The sequence below is a fragment of the Epargyreus clarus genome, unplaced genomic scaffold (genome assembly GCF_041222505.1).
Source record: "Epargyreus clarus isolate Ecla_fem2 unplaced genomic scaffold, WU_Ecla_fem_2.2 ptg000035l, whole genome shotgun sequence".
In the NCBI taxonomy this organism is placed as follows: Eukaryota; Metazoa; Arthropoda; class Insecta; order Lepidoptera; family Hesperiidae; genus Epargyreus; species Epargyreus clarus.
In genome coordinates, this window is record NW_027332240.1 from 5,186,393 (window position 1) to 5,205,729 (window position 19,337).

Consider the following 19,337-nt stretch of genomic DNA (forward strand, 5'->3'; position numbering starts at 1 on the left):
TGCAAAGAAGTAGGCACGGCCTGGTCTTCTTGAGAAGTAGTCTTCAATTCTCTATGCACTTCACCAGACACGCGTTATCACGGTAGTCGTGGAAAACAGGAACGAGAGCACACACAAAACGTTAGTAAACTCGCCGAGCGCAAGACGACTGGTCGCGAAATACGACAGTAGAAGACTAATGGATTTTTACATCTACCCACATATCCAGATCAGTCAGACTATATTAATTTGTTTTTTTTTTAAGTAAAACTTTCTATACGCGCACTGAAAGGTCAAAGAGTATTGAAGTTATGATTTACGTAACGAAAATGACTGGATGGTAATACAAAAACAATATTTGGAATGTCTCTTTATATCTCTTCTTATCCTATGTACACTCGATTAGTATAAAAATATACAGTATTATACAATAATACAAATTTTACACTTGTAATGTTAAGTACAGTTTTAAATTATTACGAACACAATACACTTATTTACCTATTATCTAGTTATGTTAGTATAAAGCCGCGTATACAATATACATGTTTCTCGAATAGTGTTGAGACTGGTGCCATGGAGAATTGTCTACATTGTTCCTTATTTTCCGAATTTTATTCTGAATTCTATATCGTTGTTATATCTAGTTACTTTCCTCTAGAATACCTCACACCATCATTCTTTACACCAACATTGTTCTAAAGTGACCACTACGTTTTCATTCTTGTTTCTACAATATTATCCAGCATCATCTATAGGTCTCTGAGGGTGGTGGAGGCCGACTACGTCGCATATCAGTTACTTGTTGATACAGGTTTAGGCGATGTTACTTAACAATAGCTACAGCTTGGTCTCTGACTTCTATAGAAACCGGAGTTCGACCACATGTCTGCTACTCTGCAGCTTGGTCTCGCCCTTGTGCGGTTTTCGTGAGTTGCGGTGCCGCTCCGGCAGGTAGACTAAGCTACTCTCCACCACTTACAGATTGGTGTCGGGCTTGAGACGGTCTAAGTAACGCTCTATCAGCTACAGCTTGGTTTCGGGTTTATACAGTCTACTCGGTCTCGGCAGCTCCTTAGTGCTACAGCTTGGTCTCTGGCTTGTGGAGTCGTGGTGGGTTGCGACGTCGCTTAGGCAGCTCGGGTTTGTGCGGTCTCAGGTAAAGCTTGGTCTCGGGCTTGTGTAGTCTTCTCGGTCTAGGCAGCTCTCCAGCGTTACAGCTCGGTCTCGGGCTCGTGCGGTCCAGGTAAGTCTCCGCTGCTACAGCTCGGTCTCGGGCTCGCGCGGTCTCAGCTACAGCTTGGTCTCGGGCTTGTGCGGTCTCCGTGGGTTGCGGCGGCGCTCGGGCTCGCGGCGCGCGAAGGAGCCGCTGGCGAGCTGCGAGCTCACCGAGCAGCTCGAGCGCCGCGAGCTGTCGTTGTCGCCGCTGTCCACGTCCCCTGCAACAACACACGCTACATCTGTAGACTTCGTGCCAAACTTCTAGTCCGCTTTGAAAGGGGAACCACTAAGAGAATCTTGAAAAATGAAGGAGGTTCGACTCCAGCGGCACCACCGCCACATCTATTTCTACCTAATAGCCTAACAGCAGTGTTAGGCGCTGCTGTGTTCTGTTTTGAAAGGTTGAGGTAAGGGATACATACTTTTCCGAGGCGTTCCAGCTTAGTCCTCAGGAGTAGTAGAGCATATGTGGCCGACCTCAGGTAGGTATATCTAATTCTATCTGGGGTGTATTACAGATGTCCATGGGCGGCAGGAGCCACTTACCATCAGGTGGACTGCATACTCGTCTGCTACACCTATATTATAAAAATAGCCCGGTTAATATTCTTTACAATATTGTTAAATACTTACCGTCGCTACTATTATTGCTGGGCACGTGCGAGTCTCTTAGCCGCGGGCGCCGCCGCCAGTACCTGAACTCTCGCGGCAGCGTGTACGAACGGGGCAACGATATCTGGGAAAAAGATCACACACATTAAGTTATTAATTTCATTTCTTGAATAATTTGCACATCTATACTAATATTATAAAGTTACAAACTTAACTTTGATTGTTTGTTTGTAAAGGATAATCTTTGCAAATACTGAATCGAACATAAAAATTCTTTCACAATCAGAAAGCTACACTATTCAGGAGTGCTATAGGCTATATTTTATTATGATTGAACAAAAAGCCGCGGGTGCTGCTAGTCTGGAAATATAATTACACAGCTTAAGTGATTGTTTTTTATTTATTAAAGTTACCATATAAGAAACGTGGTAGAACCCTTTGTGGTTCCACTCCGACGACCACAACGCCACACCTACTTCTGCCTAATAACAGCAGTGCTTTTTAAACGCTGCTATGTTCTGGTTTGAAGAGTATGGTATGGGAGACATATTTTTTCTGAGGCATTTTAGCTTAGTCCTCGGGGGTAGCTGCGCATCTGTGGCAGACCTCTAGGAATCTAATCCTATCTGGGGTTGATTACAGATGTCCATATGTGGCAGGAGCCACTTACAATCAGATGGACTGCATGCTCTGGTAATATTGTTTATCTTTATATATATATTTCTTATGTGCGTGTGTATGTCACTGGACTGATTTTGATGAAATTTGTTTTGTGTGTTCAAGGGGACTTGAGAATGGTTTAAATTCACAATTTAGTCCGTGGGAAAAAGGTTTTTTTTAATTAATTTTTAATTCGTAAGTAGTTATAGAATCGGAAACTATGCATTTGATCACGTGATGATCTTTAGCAAGTACGCTTTACGAGGGTTTGGGAGTTGGTAAGATCAATTTTCGACAGATGGCACCACTGTCATTCCAATGCAGGTACAAATTTTCCCTTCTATGTATGTCATATTATTTCTTTAAAATGCGGGCGAAGCCGCGGTTACCACTAGTTTCTTTATATATTTCTTAATATCTGCTACTCCTAAATTATAATTATGTATGTGTATACCTGGCTATCGATATCGCTGGGCGGTCTGGGCGTATCCCGCGCGGGTCCGTCGGGCGCGGACTCTTCACCGCTACTTCCTCCTACACCATCTTCTTTCTTTCTGTTGCTATGAACAAGAGTAAATTTATATGTATTCTTCTTATTGTTAGGAATATAATATTCATCAAAGTATTTATCTAAAATTAAAAAATTAATAAATGGTAACTGAATTTGATTATAAATATCCATGGGCTGCAGTCAGGGCCGGATTTAGAGGTCTAGACGCCTTGGGGCAACAAAGGAGTGGAGGCCCCCTGGCCCCAAATTATTTTTCGAATAAAATGAACAATTTTTTCAGATGAGTTTTTCAATAATTATTTTATTATGAAACGCATGTAAGATTCTTCTAGTATTCATGTATGTACAAAGTACTGTAGATAAAGGTAAAACAGCGAAAAAAATATCAAAGGAAAAGATATATTTTTTGACAAGTGTTTACTAGTCGGAATTAAAAAAGAAAATTCCGACATCTCTATTGTGGGGGCCGCTCTTTTGTGGAGGTCCCGGGGCTGCTGCCCCGGTTGCCCTCTTAAATCCGGCCCTGGCTGCAGTGACCACTTACTATCAGGCAGACACGTTTGTTATTTTCATATAGAGATGATTTCTACATTCACATCCTCACACTGAAAGAACAGAACAGAAATTTACATTCATCATCCAGGTATCTGCCCGGCTGGGGCTCGAATCCGGGACACTACGCGTTACATCGGGATGGTGACCGCTCCGCTACGCGGATCGTCATATTAATAAAGTAGATGGCGCTGATTCCAGCAAAAGCAAATAAATCAGTGGATACATGGCTATATGTTATCTAAATCCACGTTTTTAAATCCACTCTGATTTGTTTTCTCAAACGCGCCAAAATAGGAAAATGACAAAACAGAAAAGAAATTCAAAATAAACTCACGTGTAGGATCCACCCCAATGGCAGCAGACTTGTCGATTGCAACCCTCCAAGTAATGCGGTGCCAATAGTATCTCCGGCGTCCTGCATCTCTGCATCTTTCGCATTTGCTCCATTTTCTTCACCCCTAGGGCAGGATACGGGAACATCCTCTCACAATTCTGGCTATACTGGTTACACGAGCCCACTTCGTTGTAAATACCTCGAATGTTGTCCATACCTTGAACATTTGCTAGGGCATTCTGTAACGCGGATACATACTCCTTCGTTTCACCATACTTCCCGTACACATTCTGACTATTACCGTCACAATAGCCGGAGAATTCCCCTAGATTCTGTCTGTGGTCCTCCGAGTAAATCGTGTTATTCTGAGTCGGTAAGCGAGTCTTATCCAGCGCTGTGGTTTCATAATTATTTGTAGTAACATCTGTTATGTACGCTGTTCTCGGGCTACTATTTAGGACGTTACGAGGCGATCTGCACCCATTCGCCTCGTAATTCCTAGCTTCGTTCAACGCTAAGTAGTTCGGTGAGCGCATCGGCCCTCTGTTCTCTCTGAGATTGGCTGGATTTTCGTAAAACGTCCTCGCGTCCTGATTATATATCGGCATTCGTTTATCATTCGCCGTTGCGGTATCCGTCGCAAAGTTCTGTACGGTGTACTCCGGTTTAATTTCCGTGTAAGTCGGGTACGGATTGCATGTGTGGGGTAGGACGGGGTAGTTTTGGTAGGAGTGCGTCATTTCGATGCTCGGCCAGGCGGGTGGTTCCGCATGGGTCTTGGCTCGTGGTATAGGCTGACGCTGGAGACTGCTGTAGATTTCTTCGGCTGCAACTGGCGTGGTCTTCGCCAACTTGCCCTGTTTGATCTCCTCTTCAATAACTCTCAACTCCGCGAGCTGCTTCTGTTTCTTCTCTTGTAACTTCTGTTGGATGTTGACCCGCGAGCCCACGCTCGAGCCTTCGTTTTCTGAAGAACCGCCCTGTGGGTAAAAGTGTTTTTATTTCAGTGGGATTTTAAAAAGCCTTTAAATTTGTGTTGTGTCACAAATAGAAGAAACGACAGCCAGGAGAGTGAATGAGATTCGTTTAGGGTGAGATTTTTTTTTAAAGTAAGCTAGCTTGGTTTGGTCTCAAATCCAGAAGTGAGACATTGAGGTGATTTTGCGATATAAGTTAAGAGTGTGATGAGATCAGAAAGAGAGGCGATACAAAGAGGAGTATAAGGCGGGTTTGAAATTTGAGTCTAAAGTAAAGTAGGGGATTATAGTGAGGTGTTATGTAAGGAATAGGTAAGTGGGAAGTTAAGTCTAAATAAGGCGCGAGACTAGACGCTATGCTAGTTTGCTCTGAATATAGAAATAAGTCGCGTCGCCATAGTAAATTGTATGACTTCATCTGCTCGCAACAACTTCAGAACGGACTAGCAGTTTGGCGCGGATTATACTTATGTTACATTTATTCTTGCACGCGCGGTAGTGTGTCAGTATATGTACGTGTGTACATAGGAGAGGTTGAATGCAACCTCTCCTATGTACACACTATACAATCGTATAGTAGTTACGTGGTGGTGAGTGCACATATCTACATGTCTCTACATGTGTGTTTGTGTGTGTGTGTGTGTGTGTGGGTGTGTGTGCATGTGAGGTAAATACGCGGTGGTGACGCGGATGTGATGGCGTAGGCGTGTGAGCGCGCGTCTCTACGTAAGGGTGTGTGCACGTCTCTACACATGTCTATGTGTATATCTGTGTTTGTCCTGTGTCTGTGTGTGTGTGTGCGGTGTAGTTACGTGGTGGTGTGTCCACGTTTCTACACGCGTGTGTGTGTGTGTGTGTGCCTGTGTGTGTATGTGCGGTGTGTGCGGTGCAGTTACGTGGTGGTGGTGCGCGGGCAGCGGGCGGCGCCAGAAGGCGGGCGGCGGCGCGGCGGGCGGCGGCACGAACGACGTCGGCTTCTTCTTCTTGCGGGCCGCCGCCGCGCTGGGAACAAACAAACATTTCTTATTCAATTGAAGAAGCAAACAAACATACAGTCCAGCAGTTATGGGTGCTGGGCGTCGAGGAAACAATCGAAAAGTCTATTTACATTAATGTACTAATAATATTATTTAAATTTTTCACAATTTTTTAACAAAATATATATGACAGATAGAGTCACTTTCCGCGATGGAGGTGAACTGTTCCCATGGCGGACGGCCACCTGCACGTGGGACGCGCCTCGTCAGTTGACCGTTCCGCGAAGACACGATGCAGCGTGAGCACGGTGTAGGGCTGGCGCGATGCAGCCTTAACGTGTAGGGCTGTCCCTTACACGTAACTCAGCTAATAGTATTTTCCAATACAAATACAAGACCACCTGCGTTAAAATGACGCTGACATCCACATCTTATCCACTTAAAGGTGGTAGAACCCTTTGTGGTTCGACTCCGGCGGCACCACCGCCACACCTATTTCTGCCTAATAACAGCAGTGTTAGGCGCTGCTGTGTTCCGGTTTGAAGGGTGTGGTAAGGGAGACAGACTTTTCCGAGGCGTTCCAGCTTAGTCCTGAGGGGTAGCGGCGCATTTGTGGCCGACCTCAGGTAGGAATATCTTATCCTATCTGGGGTTGATTACAGATGTCCATGGGCGGCAGTAGCCACTTACCATCAGGTGGACTGCATGCTCGTCTGCTACTCTTATATTATAAAAAAAAAAAAAAAAAAAAATCTTTCGTCACCCAAGGGCGGAATTGCTTCGCACTAGACATGAGGGTGGTACCTTCCCGGTGAAACCTTATATCACCTTATAATATATAGTAGCGTAAGACATAGTATAAAGTTAAGAATAACAAAATGTTGTTTTATATATTTCTTACCTGTTATTAACTGGGTTGGAGAATCTGCAATTAAATACCCCGGGAATAGCTGCGTTATCCGTTTGGTTTCCGTGTTTTCCTGTTAAACGCAATACAAAATGTTAATAAATAAATAAAATATATACAGGGTGAATTTTTCAAATACGCCTTCAGGGCCAAATCGGAAACTATAAGGATTAGCGAAAAATGTTGAAAGGAGTTACGAGGCCGATTTTGACAAAAATTAAAACTGCTTCATTAGTTTTTTAAAATATCTCTTTCCCTTGCCAAGAATCGAACGAGTTCATTTTGAAAAAATATACATCCTCTATATTATTTCACTATCTGATAGTGTCGCTTATAAGGATCAAATTCTGGGAAGTAATATTATGTGACAAATTAAAGGTAGTGTCTCCGATACCAATAACAACACAATTTTATTTAGTTAATACATCGACATGTCCGTTTGCGTCGACGGTCGAACACCGACTGCGTCACAGTTCATTCTAGGATGGCGATTTGGGATCGATTGATCGAAGAATCGATTTTTCACATTTCGATTCGAATCGATTCAAGAATCGATCTTTTTCGGAAAGTCCCACCCATATTTATTCAGAGTGAATTTTTGAAAAGTGCGAGGGTAGTGAACAATGCTGTAAGGATTTACGAGGCCGATTTTGATAAAACTAAAACCGCATTACTGGATGAATGGTAAACCGGAAGAACAGTTGAATTTGAAGAAAACTATTTTTTTTAAATTTTAAGTTGTAATAATAGTTACCATTTTTGTTTTGCGAGGAGGCATTAGTGCTGTTCGTTCCTTGTTGGTGTTCGCCGAGCATGTAGCCGAGTCTCCGAACATGGAAGTACCTGAAATTGAATGTTTGATAGTTTAATATCGATTCCGCTGACGTAATAAAAATAACAGTGTAACATGCAAAATGTATTATTTTATTATGATAGATAGTGGGAACCTAGTGCCACAGATTTATTCTATTAAACGAGACTTTACGTACCGGTAGTACATACCGGTAGTGGCGCAGCATGTCGGCGAGGGCGGGGTACGCACCGGTAGTGACGCAGCATGTCGGCGAGGGCGGGGTACGCAACGGCAGTAGAGTAGCATGCGGGTAGGGTAGTTACCGGTAGTAGAGCAGCATGCAGGCGAGCCCCGCGAGGAAGGCGGCGGCGGCGGCGGCGGCGAGCGGCGCGGCGGGCGGCGGCGTGCGGCCGGACCACCACCACGCGGTCACCAGCACCCAGTTCTCCACCATCATCACGCAGTAGAATATCACCTGCGTGCGCGATATGGAACATGTGATTGCAATGTGGTTTGGTGCGCACGTGAATAATACACGTACGCGTGCGTGTGTACGTATGCGTGCGCATGTGTGTGCGTACGTGCGTACGTACGTGTGTATGTGTGTGCGCATGCGTACGTATGTGCGTGCGTACGTACGTACGTGAGTATGTGTGTGTGCGCATGCGTACGTATGTGTGTGCGTACGTGCGTTCGTACGTGATTATGCGTGTGTGCGCATGAGTGGAATAATATGTGGCTTGTGTTAGTCGACATAAATACATCATCAACTAGTAAATTTGAAATATTATGTCAATATTTAAAAACAATATTAAGTTTAGCACGAAGTGCTTTAGGACGGCACTTTTTAAAGGGTCCCAAATTTCGCAATTACTAGCTATGTTTAAATTGCAACAATAACATTATAAAAAATGATAATTTCAATAAAATAAAAAAACAATAAAATTTCAATTAAAAATAACATTAATTATATTTCGTACTGTATAGCTTATATTTTCTCCGACCTATTTCCGAGGCCACAACAATGTTTTTCTACGCCTCAGTCGACTACCACGTTACACCACTGTTCACTAAGTCTCAGTACAACATGATATACATACCATCTTCTGCCTATGATTGAGTTCTTGCAGGTTAACGTACGCGAAGACATAGACGAAGGCGATGAGAGCCGAGAGGTACGCTTTACGGGGACGGCTGATACGCTCCCCATGGAAAACGTTCTTCGGCGAGATCAGCCAGAGGAACATCGATACCCAGTGAAGACCTGAGGAAAAGGATAATTAAGCTTTGTATCTCTTTATAATATAAGAGTAACAGAGGAGAATGCAGTCCACCTGATGGTAAGTGAGTATAGTCCGCGCCAAACTTCTAGTCCGGTTTGAAGTTGTTGCGCACAGGTATTGTCAGAGAGCCAATGCGGTTGACTACAATTACAAGTATATACTTCGTAGCAACGTAAGGGCACGTCTCGCTGATATCTACAATTTGCTGTTGCGACACGACTCAGTTCTATATTCAGAGCGAACTATAAGTTTGACGCGGACTCTACTGCCTTAATGAACATCTGTGACGAGCCAGGTAAGATTATATTCCTATCTGAGGTCGACGACAAATGCGTCGCTACCCCTGAGGACTAAGCTGGAACGCCTGGAAAAAGTATGTCTCCCTTACCACACCCTTCAAACCAGAACACATCAACGCTTATCACTCTGCCTCTATGGTTCGACTCCAGCGGAACCACCGCCACACCTATTTCTGCCTAACAACAGCAGTGTTAAATGCTGCTATGTTCAGGATTTGAGGTGTGGTAAGGGAGACATACTTTTCCAAGGCAAAGCTCATTTGCTACTTCGATATTAAAAATAAGTACCCAATGAAAACCGCAAGGAATAATTACAGCTCTATTCTGAAAGTAAAGCAGACTTACTATTCAAATTTGTTGATTTTTTCTCTACACAAATAAGTTTTATTACTTAACGAGCTTTTGCCTGCGGCTTCGCTCGCGTTACGAAGTAATATTTTCATCCCCTATTTTATCCCCTTGGGGGTAGAATTGATCAAAATCTTTTCTTAGCGGATGCCTACGTCATAACATCTACCTGCATGTCAAATTTCAGCCCGATCCGTCCAGTGGTTTGGGCTGTGCGTTGATAGATCACTATGTCAGTTAGTCACCTTTGGGTTATATATATTTAAGATACTGAAGTTATTTCAACCATGGACCTATTAGGCAAATAATTATGTATTCGTCATAATATTCTACTCACCTATAACTAAAAAGACCCAATATTCATAGACTAGAGCATACACTGTGAGCGCGCATATCCTCGCCGATATGGTACCAAGTCGCCATAGAAACTGAAATAAAATGATGCAAATTTAATATAACATACAAAATTTTGATTCATTATCCTGGTAGAATCCTTGAAGAGTGTGTTGTGAGAGAGACACACAAAGCATTCTAATTTAGTCCACAAGGGTCGCTACCCTGCATCGCTATGCACCTGCAGGTGACCTCAGATTATGATTCTAACCCCAGTTGGAATTGATTGGTTATTTATGGGATCTCATTCAGACTAAAGATGGCTCTAGATGGAGAGAGTTTCTCGCACGTTTCGGCTCGAGAAATCGTAAGCAACTATCACAAGCAATAATCGCCATTACATAATCGTATCAAAATGTTTACACACAGGCGAGAAATAAAATCTCGCCTACGATTATGTCATACGAGACTTACATATGATTTATCGCCCGGCGATAATTGCCTGTTTGTTTACACGACGAAATTATAGTAAGGAGATTCTTGCTTATGAGAATCTCGACTTATATAAACACGATCTCGTATGAAATATGTATTTTGACGTTCTTGCTGAAGCTGGCCAGCGCCCAGCACATCGAGACCAGCGAGTGCTGGTTGCTGGAGCACCGTGCCAGGTGGGGGTACAGACAGACCTGGAAGATGACCCCGAGCCAGGTGAGCACCAGCCGGTGCACGTTCTGCAGCCGCACGTTCTTGCTGAAGCTGGCCAGCGCCCAGCACATCGAGACCAGCGAGTGCTGGTTGCTGGAGCACCGTGCCAGGTGGGGGTACAGACAGACCTGGAAGATGACCCCGAGCCAGGTGAGCACCAGCCGGTGCACGTTCTGCAGCCGCACGTTCTTGCTGAAGCTGGCCAGCGCCCAGCACATCGAGACCAGCGAGTGCTGGTTGCTGGAGCACCGTGCCAGGTGGGGGTACAGACAGACCTGGAAGATGACCCCGAGCCAGGTGAGCACCAGCCGGTGCACGTTCTGCAGCCGCACGTTCTTGCTGAAGCTGGCCAGCGCCCAGCACATCGAGACCAGCGAGTGCTGGTTGCTGGAGCACCGTGCCAGGTGGGGGTACAGACAGACCTGGAAGATGACCCCGAGCCAGGTGAGCACCAGCCGGTGCACGTTCTGCAGCCGCACGTTCTTGCTGAAGCTGGCCAGCGCCCAGCACATCGAGACCAGCGAGTGCTGGTTGCTGGAGCACCGTGCCAGGTGGGGGTACAGACAGACCTGGAAGATGACCCCGAGCCAGGTGAGCACCAGCCGGTGCACGTTCTGCAGCCGCACGTTCTTGCTGAAGCTGGCCAGCGCCCAGCACATCGAGAACAGCGACAGCGACGCCGATATCACGTTCAGCTCCGCGAATGCTTTGTTCGCTGGAACAATTGAAGAAAATATCAAATTACCTTTAAGTCTTCTCTTTGCCGTTTGGTACACAATCGACCATAATCATTACAGACATTTTTTTATTAATGAATCGAAAACAAAAAATATATTGATTGCAAAACAAAAAAAAATGTTGGCCTATTTAAACAATGGTGATGTTGATGATAATGATGAAAAATAACTATAATTTGATATGATGGTAGAACCTTATCGACAGCCTGTCCCACAACGCACCGTCATGTCGTTAGGTTTTACACACAACTAGAAAACAAAAGAAAAAAAATACAATTATTTTAAGAGAAATTTTAATTAATATATTTCCATACCGGCCGGCTCGTCGATACTGGGTTCTGGTGTGACACCGAGCTCGTGTGCAGTCTCCCTTAGTTCCGCATCTTTGAGTAAGATGTGCAGCTGCAGGAGAAGCATCGGCGCCGCCTCACAGAACGCGTGAACCAGTCGGAGCATACCTGGGAACAAAATGTACCGGAGTTTATCAAAGTAATCAAAACTTACTTGTATTTCTTAAGCTTAAGCTTTCTAACCTAACCTAACCTAACTTAACCAAACCCTTTAAGTGGAACACAGCAGCGCTTAACACTGCTGCTATAAGGCAGTAATAGGTGGGACAGTGGTATCTCTGAAATCAAACCACAGAGATTTCCACCACCTTTGAAGATGGATAGAGAATGTTGATGATGATAATCTTGAAAGAGATAATAAAGGATTGTTAAAACTTTTCCGAGGCGTTCCAGCTTAGTCTTTAAGGGAACGGCGCATCTGTGGCCGACCTCAGGTAGGAATACCTAATCCTATCTGGAGTTGATTACAGATGTCCATGGGCGGCAGTAGCCACTTACCATCAGGTGGACTGCATGCTCGTCTGCTACTCCTATATTATTTATAAAAAAAATCTAAACAAAGACTCCTCTAAAGGATGGGTTGATAATGGTGATGGTGATATGGTGATAATTTTGATAGTGATGATAAAGGATTGTTATCAAAACTTACAAAGATCCCGAACTTGATGTTTAACTCTCCTAAGCTCGACTGGTACCAGTAGCCTCGCATACCGCCACAGCACCCCCATTTGGAGACAGTGGAGCAGTATGGGAAGCCAGGGTGGACGGTCCTTGCGACCCTCGCTCGCCCACCATACGTGGAGGTACCATTTGAGGGAGAGGACCTGAGGAAAAAGAAATAAATATTTACACATTTCTGTGGCTTCATTTGTTTGTCGAGATGAGATGTGTAACTCTGGTTTGCATGATAAACCTAGAATTTTCAGTGATTCTATTATACTATAATACCTTTTTTTTTTAGGGGAAGCCTTCTAAAGGTACCCAGTGCTGTGGGAGCGAAACGGGGTTATGTGGGACTTTTACCGCCCCCCCGGTGGCTGTGATCGAAGTATACTATAATGCCTAGCGGTTGTGTAGCTTTATCACAGATGGTATTGAGGGGTCCAAAGTTCAAATCCTAGGCATAACCTTATATCACAGATAGTATTGAGGGGCGCAAGGTTCGAATCCGAAGCATAACCTCTGATTTGCCAGCGCGGTGAATTATAGCTTAACTTCTCTTTGTGAGAAGAGACCCGTTCCCAGTAATGGGGTAGTAATAGGTTGACGGCCTATCATAGGCACAAATAAATTCTCGGTCACCATACATTGCTTCTTAATGCATTTGAATTGCATTTTTACAATAATTAACATTAAAAATGACTCTTGAAATAAATTATTTATAATTCAGTAGTCACGGAATTTTTGTCATTTGTAATAATGGTTTTAACATTTATTGTTGGGACTTTTCCAATTTTTATAAATATAATACTTATGAATATAACCTAAAGGTTTTTAAAAATATAATACTTTTGAATATACAGTATTTTTTTCATATTTTTACCATGCTTAAAAGCATGCATAATAAATTAACTTGACTGTATGTATGTATGTAACTGAATCTTTGAACTCTATTTTTACCCACTTTGATCGGTCCAATTAATTACAAATTTTGAAAAATTATCAAGAACCAATGACAATACACAATTTAAATAATGATATCCCATTTACTACATCAGGATCGTTAGGAATCAGGATTAACGATTCCTTGTGCAATTTTCGCGGGGTTTTAAGTTTTTAAACTATTATTATTTTTATAAGTTTAGTTAGCAATTTGTGCACTGAATATTAAAAACTTACCTGTGATATGAGCAGAGACGTGAGCACAATAGATATGGTGGCAGCGAAGGTGGCCTTGTATCCTCGTTCCAGCAGTGCATACCCCATGACCACATCAAACACCACGTCGCAGAAGTACCCCGCCAGCGATATCACGTTGAACAGAACGTCGCACAACGGCAGGAACTCCGCCATTTTGGTACATTGCTTAATGGTGTTGAGTACTCATCTGTAGGTGAAATTAGTTGACAAAAAATTTGTGGTTACGGTTTTTTTTTATAATATAGGAGTAGTTGACGATCAGTCGACATGATGGTAAGTGGCTACTGCCACTCATGGACATCTGTAATCAACCCCAGATATTCCTACTTGAGATCGGCCACAGATGAGCCGCTACTCCGGAGGACTAAGCTGGGTCACCTTGGAAAAGTATGTCTCCCAGAATTACAGCCAAATAACAGGTTGAGTCTGGCTTAAAACGGTACGGTTACATTAAGTTATATTAGGCATGCAATTATGTGTACCTATCTGCACTTAATCAGCCTGGTGGACTAAGGGTTAAACATCTCTCATGCTGAGAAGAGACCTGTGCTCTTCAGTGTGACAGAGTTAACAATGACTCAAGACACCTGTTCTATATGTAGTTCATTACAGATGTGCATGGGAGGCAGTGCTTGTGTGTTACTTCAATCCTTTTAAAATAGTTTATTTTGAAAAATGAATGTTAAGAAAAGTGTGAGCGGTGGTTTAAATACATTCTACATTTTGCCATGATGGCCTAAGCATTTAAAACTAAACGGAGTTCCATTTTTGAAATATGTGATTTCTCCATTTTTTTAATTTAGATAACTACATTCCAGGAGGCAAGGATGCAAGGAGGCAGGATGGATTTTGTGCCAACTTAGTTTTAGAATAAGAAACTAATATTTTAATAAGTAAATAAACTTTTTAGGTAAAATGGTTTAATAATAATTAAAAACTGTTATGAGAAAGTTAGGATGCACTAAGTTGATATACAAGTTCACCCAGATTTTGTCCAAAAAATAGAAAGTTGAATGGGATAAGTTTACATACTCTTCTCCTTTGAGAATCCCACGAAACTATGCACCCGTCAAAGGAATCTTCTGAGTCATACGCTTAATGTTATTTAAAACAATTCGTACTTACCGTAATCATGGGAAATTCTTTGGATTATAAAGTGTTCACTTGTACTTCATATAAAACACCATTTCTAACTTTTAAAATAACCGTAACTCACACAAACTTTTATTTTACTATAAGTGAAGTATTTTACACAACTATTTACATGTTTTACAACACATTATGTACAAAAAGCTTAAATATTTTGGTTAAGTTATTGTAGGCTCTATCAAGTTCACGTCAAAAGTTCACAAGCCGTCACGCCATCTAGCGAATGGTATGCGTAACAAGCGAAAGCTCGATCGATCGTTGTCTCTTGAACACATCCGTCGCTGGATGAACGCACCCACTTCTTAATTTGAATTCGCCATAGTTTTGTGTCTGGAATCCATTATGAGTTCGAGGTAGTTTTTATGTGTAAGAAAATGCTTAATAACCAGGTCTTGATCCGTCATGTGCCGCATGGGTTTATTTTTGTATTCATTGGTTATCCTAGAATAAAAATAATATAAGATCATAGATTAGTAAAGATACTTCGCCGCCTTGAAATTGAATGAAGCCACAAACGGCTTATTAGTAAGTTCTTTTTTTGAATTCTTGACAAATGAAAACATTTTAAGAGAAAATTTACGAATAATAAACTAATGCTGCGTAATTTACATAATAATTATTTCAAATATTTTAGGGACATTTTAGCACGGAGACGTGGCAAAACTTTTTTACGCAATTCTCAATTCTCAAAACTGGGTACATTTTCTTGTTAGGAGTGGGTAATCTTTACTAATCTATGTATAAGATAATCAACATTTACCTTGCAACTTATTACATATTACGTTATATACTTACACACAATACGTAGAACAACCACTTAGCAGTCGTAGAAAACGTGGTAATGCAAACTGTAAGGAAACTTTTTCTTGAGCTAATGACATCATGACTTGTATAGGATCTGTCTTCATATCTGCCAGATTACATATTCTATCCTATAATTCAAAATTACATTTACAAGCATATTAATATAAACATTTCATTACTTGAAATGAAGTAAAGTAAACAAGACTGGTCCTTTATAAATGACAGTAGTTATGATGACGATATTATAATAAATATTTTTTACTCAATTCTCAACGATTGCATACAAAACCACGTTCCGTTAATCCACTGCTCTAACACCTATCAATATCCAATTTGGTATAGTAAAGCATTAATTAAACTTGTAAAAGAAAAATATAAAACTCATAGAAATTGGAAAAGTTTCCATAATCCAATTGATTACAATCATTTCTCAGAATTACGATCAAGGCTTAAAGAACTGCAATCAAAGTGCTATAATTCATATGTAACTTTTTCACAACAAAACATTAAACGTAATCCAAAATTCTTTTGGTCTTATATAAAATCTAAAAAGCAAAATGACAGTAACTACCCTCAACATATGATATATGACGATATATTATTAAATACACAATCAGATATATGTACCGCGTTTAATAAGTTTTTTAAAAGAAATTTTACCGAACAAGCTAGTACATACCAATTCGACTCATTTGGTGAAGACGACAAAACAATCACTATTCATGACATTAATGTAACAAGTGAATATATTCTTAAACTATTAAAAAAATTGGACACATCAAAGAGTTCAGGCAGTGATAACATCTCGCCTATATTTTTTGTAAAATGTGCTGAAGTCTTATGTAGCCCTATAGCTTCTATGTTTAATAGATTTTTTCAGAATGGTTACTTTCCTAAAGTCTGGAAACAAGCTCATATTGTACCCATACACAAAAAAGGTTTAAAAACATCAATAGAAAATTATCGCCCAATATCTATCCTTAATGTTCTTAGCAAATTGTGTGAAAAAGTTGTTTATAAACATATATATCCAGTTATTGCTAATTCTATTCCTAATGAACAACACGGTTTCATGAAAGGTCGATCAACAGTCACTAACTTAGGAGTGTTCATTGACCATGTGTCGAGTGGCATGGATGATGGACATCAAGTTGATGTGATCTACACGGACTTTGAGAAGGCGTTTGATCGTGTAGATCACATTATACTGCTACGAAAATTATTAGTATTGGGTATACACGGTAACCTTCTCAGGTGGATTGAGTCATACCTCATTAATCGTTCCCAAGCAGTCGTAGTAGGGGGATCTCGCTCGGACTTTATTGAAATATCATCAGGAGTACCGCAAGGTTCTATTCTCGGTCCTCTTCTGTATGTGTCTTATTTATATGATATTAACAGTTGTACTAAAAATGCAAGTTTGCTTATGTATGCAGACGACACTAAAATTTACATGAACGTAAGAAATATTACAGACTGTCTTGCATTACAGGATGATCTCAATAGATTGGGTCGTTACTACGTTAAAAACCGAATGGGTATCAATTTAAATAAATGTTCCTTTGTAAGCTTCACACGAAAAAGATATCCCATTAACTATTCATATCAAATAAACAATGTCGACCTTACTAAAAATTACTCTGTTAGGGACCTTGGTGTTGTTATTGACTCCAAATTAACATTTTCTGACCACATAGATACAGTTGTAAATAAGGCTTATAAAAACCTTGGCTTCATACTAAGAGTAAGTCGCCCCTTCTCTGATTTAGGTTGTTTTAAAATCTTATATTACTCTTACGTAAGAAGTATTCTTGAATACTGTAGTCCTATCTGGAATCCTAGTTATGTAACTTATATTAAAACATTAGAGAACATTCAGATCAAATTTATGAAACACCTCAACTATCGATGTTCTCATACATTCCTAAATTATGAGGATTCATGTTTATATCATCATCTCATGCCTCTTGAGTGTAGGCGCAATGTAATTGATATGGCCTTTTTGCATGGTATTTGGAATGGGTACATAGACTGTCAAGCTTTGCTATCAAAATTTTTGAGTTTTAATGTTCCAAAAAAGCGTACAAGGCACGCGGGAAAATCTTTATTCGCTGTCGCTCAGACGAGAAGTAATTATGCACAAAATTCACTAGTCATTAGATTACAAAAAAATTATAATAAAAGATTTAACACAATAGACATTTTCAATACAAGTAAAAATAGTTTTAAAAAAGAGGTACATAAAGTCCTTAATAATCTCCATATTAGTGACTAAGTAAACGTACAATTGAAATATTATTAGTAGGTATATAAATTATAATTAACATCTTTAGTATATAGATTATTATACATGTGTGTGTGTTTATCTTTAAAATTAATTATATATTTATAGTATTTATACCTGTATTTATATATATTAATACCTATCTATAAAACTTACTTATTCGTGCTGTTATGTTTAAAAATTGTAAATCCGTAATTGGCTGTAAGAAATACTATATAAGAAATGTATTTGTATGATTTTAAGAGCTGTGGATTTTGTAATAATTAAATAAATAAATAAATAAATTGAAGTAATGCATTCTTAAATAAGTATACTTACTACGAAAATTGGAATATCTCAGTGCCATAAAAAGATAAAGAAAGAAAGGAGAGGTAACAATAAGAGCGGGAGAGATTATTGGTAGGTATGTAAAGATATATATATTAATTTCAATTTGTACTGGATTAACGTGAAAAACAAAAGAAAATAATAAAGATTTTGAGAGAGTGAGAAGAAGCTGAGTTCTTTATTTACTCCCCTGCCCCAAAAAAAAAGAAACGACATAAACTCATGTGATACTTACTTCGGTAAGTTCAGAAATTTCCTGTTTCTGATTTTCTAGGTTTTTAACAAGATTTTTAGTAATTTGCTCACATTGGGTGCTAATACGTTTTACACATCGCCTGTACATTAGCTTGTTATGAAGGCATTTGTTTTCTATGTTCATAGATGTTTTTGTAACCTGTAAACACAAATTGACCGGTAAGGATGTAATTTTTGGGGATAAAAGTTACTATAATGTTCTTTTCTGAATCTTTGACGTGTGTACAACATTTCAAGACAATCGATTATGCAGTTAGCAAACTTACATTTTCATTTATAATATTAGTTAGTAAGTATGTATTATTAGTTAATTTTGTTAGTTCGTTATTGAGTAGCAGCTAAAAATATTTATCATTAACAGTTTATAGTTTTGAATTAATAACTTTGTTCTCAGGGTCACAAAAACTATTTTTTGCTGTCATCATTTTAGTAGGCGCTATTATTGTAAAAATAAAATTCACGTTAAATGAACTTAGCGCGAATTACAAAATAATCACTCATAACTTATAATTATTGATGTTTTATCTATTTTTATTATAAGTACAAAATCTTTAAACATTAGGTACAAAATAAAACATATAAAGTGACACAACTATTTCCATGATTTCAAGCAATTATGAATAAAGACATGATGAAGACGTAAATTGTAGGTGTACCTCTTTTATATCTTTTAGTAAATAGAACGCATCTGTATTATAACTATTGAAGGTTTCCAGTAGCATATTCTTGGTGAATAGGACCAGGTCCTGTTGGGTTGGGACCTCGTAAGGTCCTATGTTAGAAGGGCGTTCTTCTTCAACACATTTGAATGGTTGTTTTGTGGTTGTAGAGGTCATGTTTGTTGTAATTGGATCTTGTGTATCAAATGTAGTATTCGTGGTGTTGGCCTGGGAACACAATTACCTGATGTAGATTAAATCTCTATTTAGAGTAATTATTAGTTTTTTTGTAAGTGCGCCTAAATCCTTATAAACGACACTATCAGATAGTGGAATAATATAGAGGTGTATTTTTTTTTCAAAATGAACTCGTTCGATTCCTGGCTAAGTAAAAAGATATTTTAAAAAACGAATT

General features: G+C 40.1%; 2 protein-coding genes across 2 annotated transcripts; both read right to left on the reverse strand.

Annotated features, from left to right (window-relative positions):
• Positions 1–1,235: 1,235 nt before the first annotated feature.
• LOC140756673 (uncharacterized) lies at positions 1,236–14,802 on the reverse strand. The gene is made up of 15 exons (XM_073092226.1): positions 14,570–14,802; positions 13,424–13,631; positions 12,234–12,408; positions 11,549–11,692; positions 10,479–11,212; positions 9,794–9,884; positions 8,627–8,790; positions 7,850–8,001; positions 7,488–7,576; positions 6,728–6,806; positions 5,746–5,851; positions 3,873–4,852; positions 2,927–3,032; positions 1,834–1,936; positions 1,236–1,418 (listed from the first exon to the last, which is right to left on the reverse strand). The coding sequence occupies exons 2-15, from the start codon at positions 13,595–13,597 to the stop codon at positions 1,273–1,275; spliced, it is 3,243 nt and encodes a 1,080-aa protein (XP_072948327.1). The 5' UTR covers positions 13,598–13,631; positions 14,570–14,802; the 3' UTR covers positions 1,236–1,272.
• Positions 14,631–19,146, reverse strand: LOC140756692 (uncharacterized). Its single transcript, XM_073092248.1, has 4 exons — positions 18,920–19,146; positions 18,244–18,402; positions 15,389–15,525; positions 14,631–15,043 (listed from the first exon to the last, which is right to left on the reverse strand). The coding sequence occupies exons 1-4, from the start codon at positions 19,097–19,099 to the stop codon at positions 14,896–14,898; spliced, it is 624 nt and encodes a 207-aa protein (XP_072948349.1). The 5' UTR covers positions 19,100–19,146; the 3' UTR covers positions 14,631–14,895.
• Between the last annotated feature and the right edge of the window lie 191 nt (positions 19,147–19,337).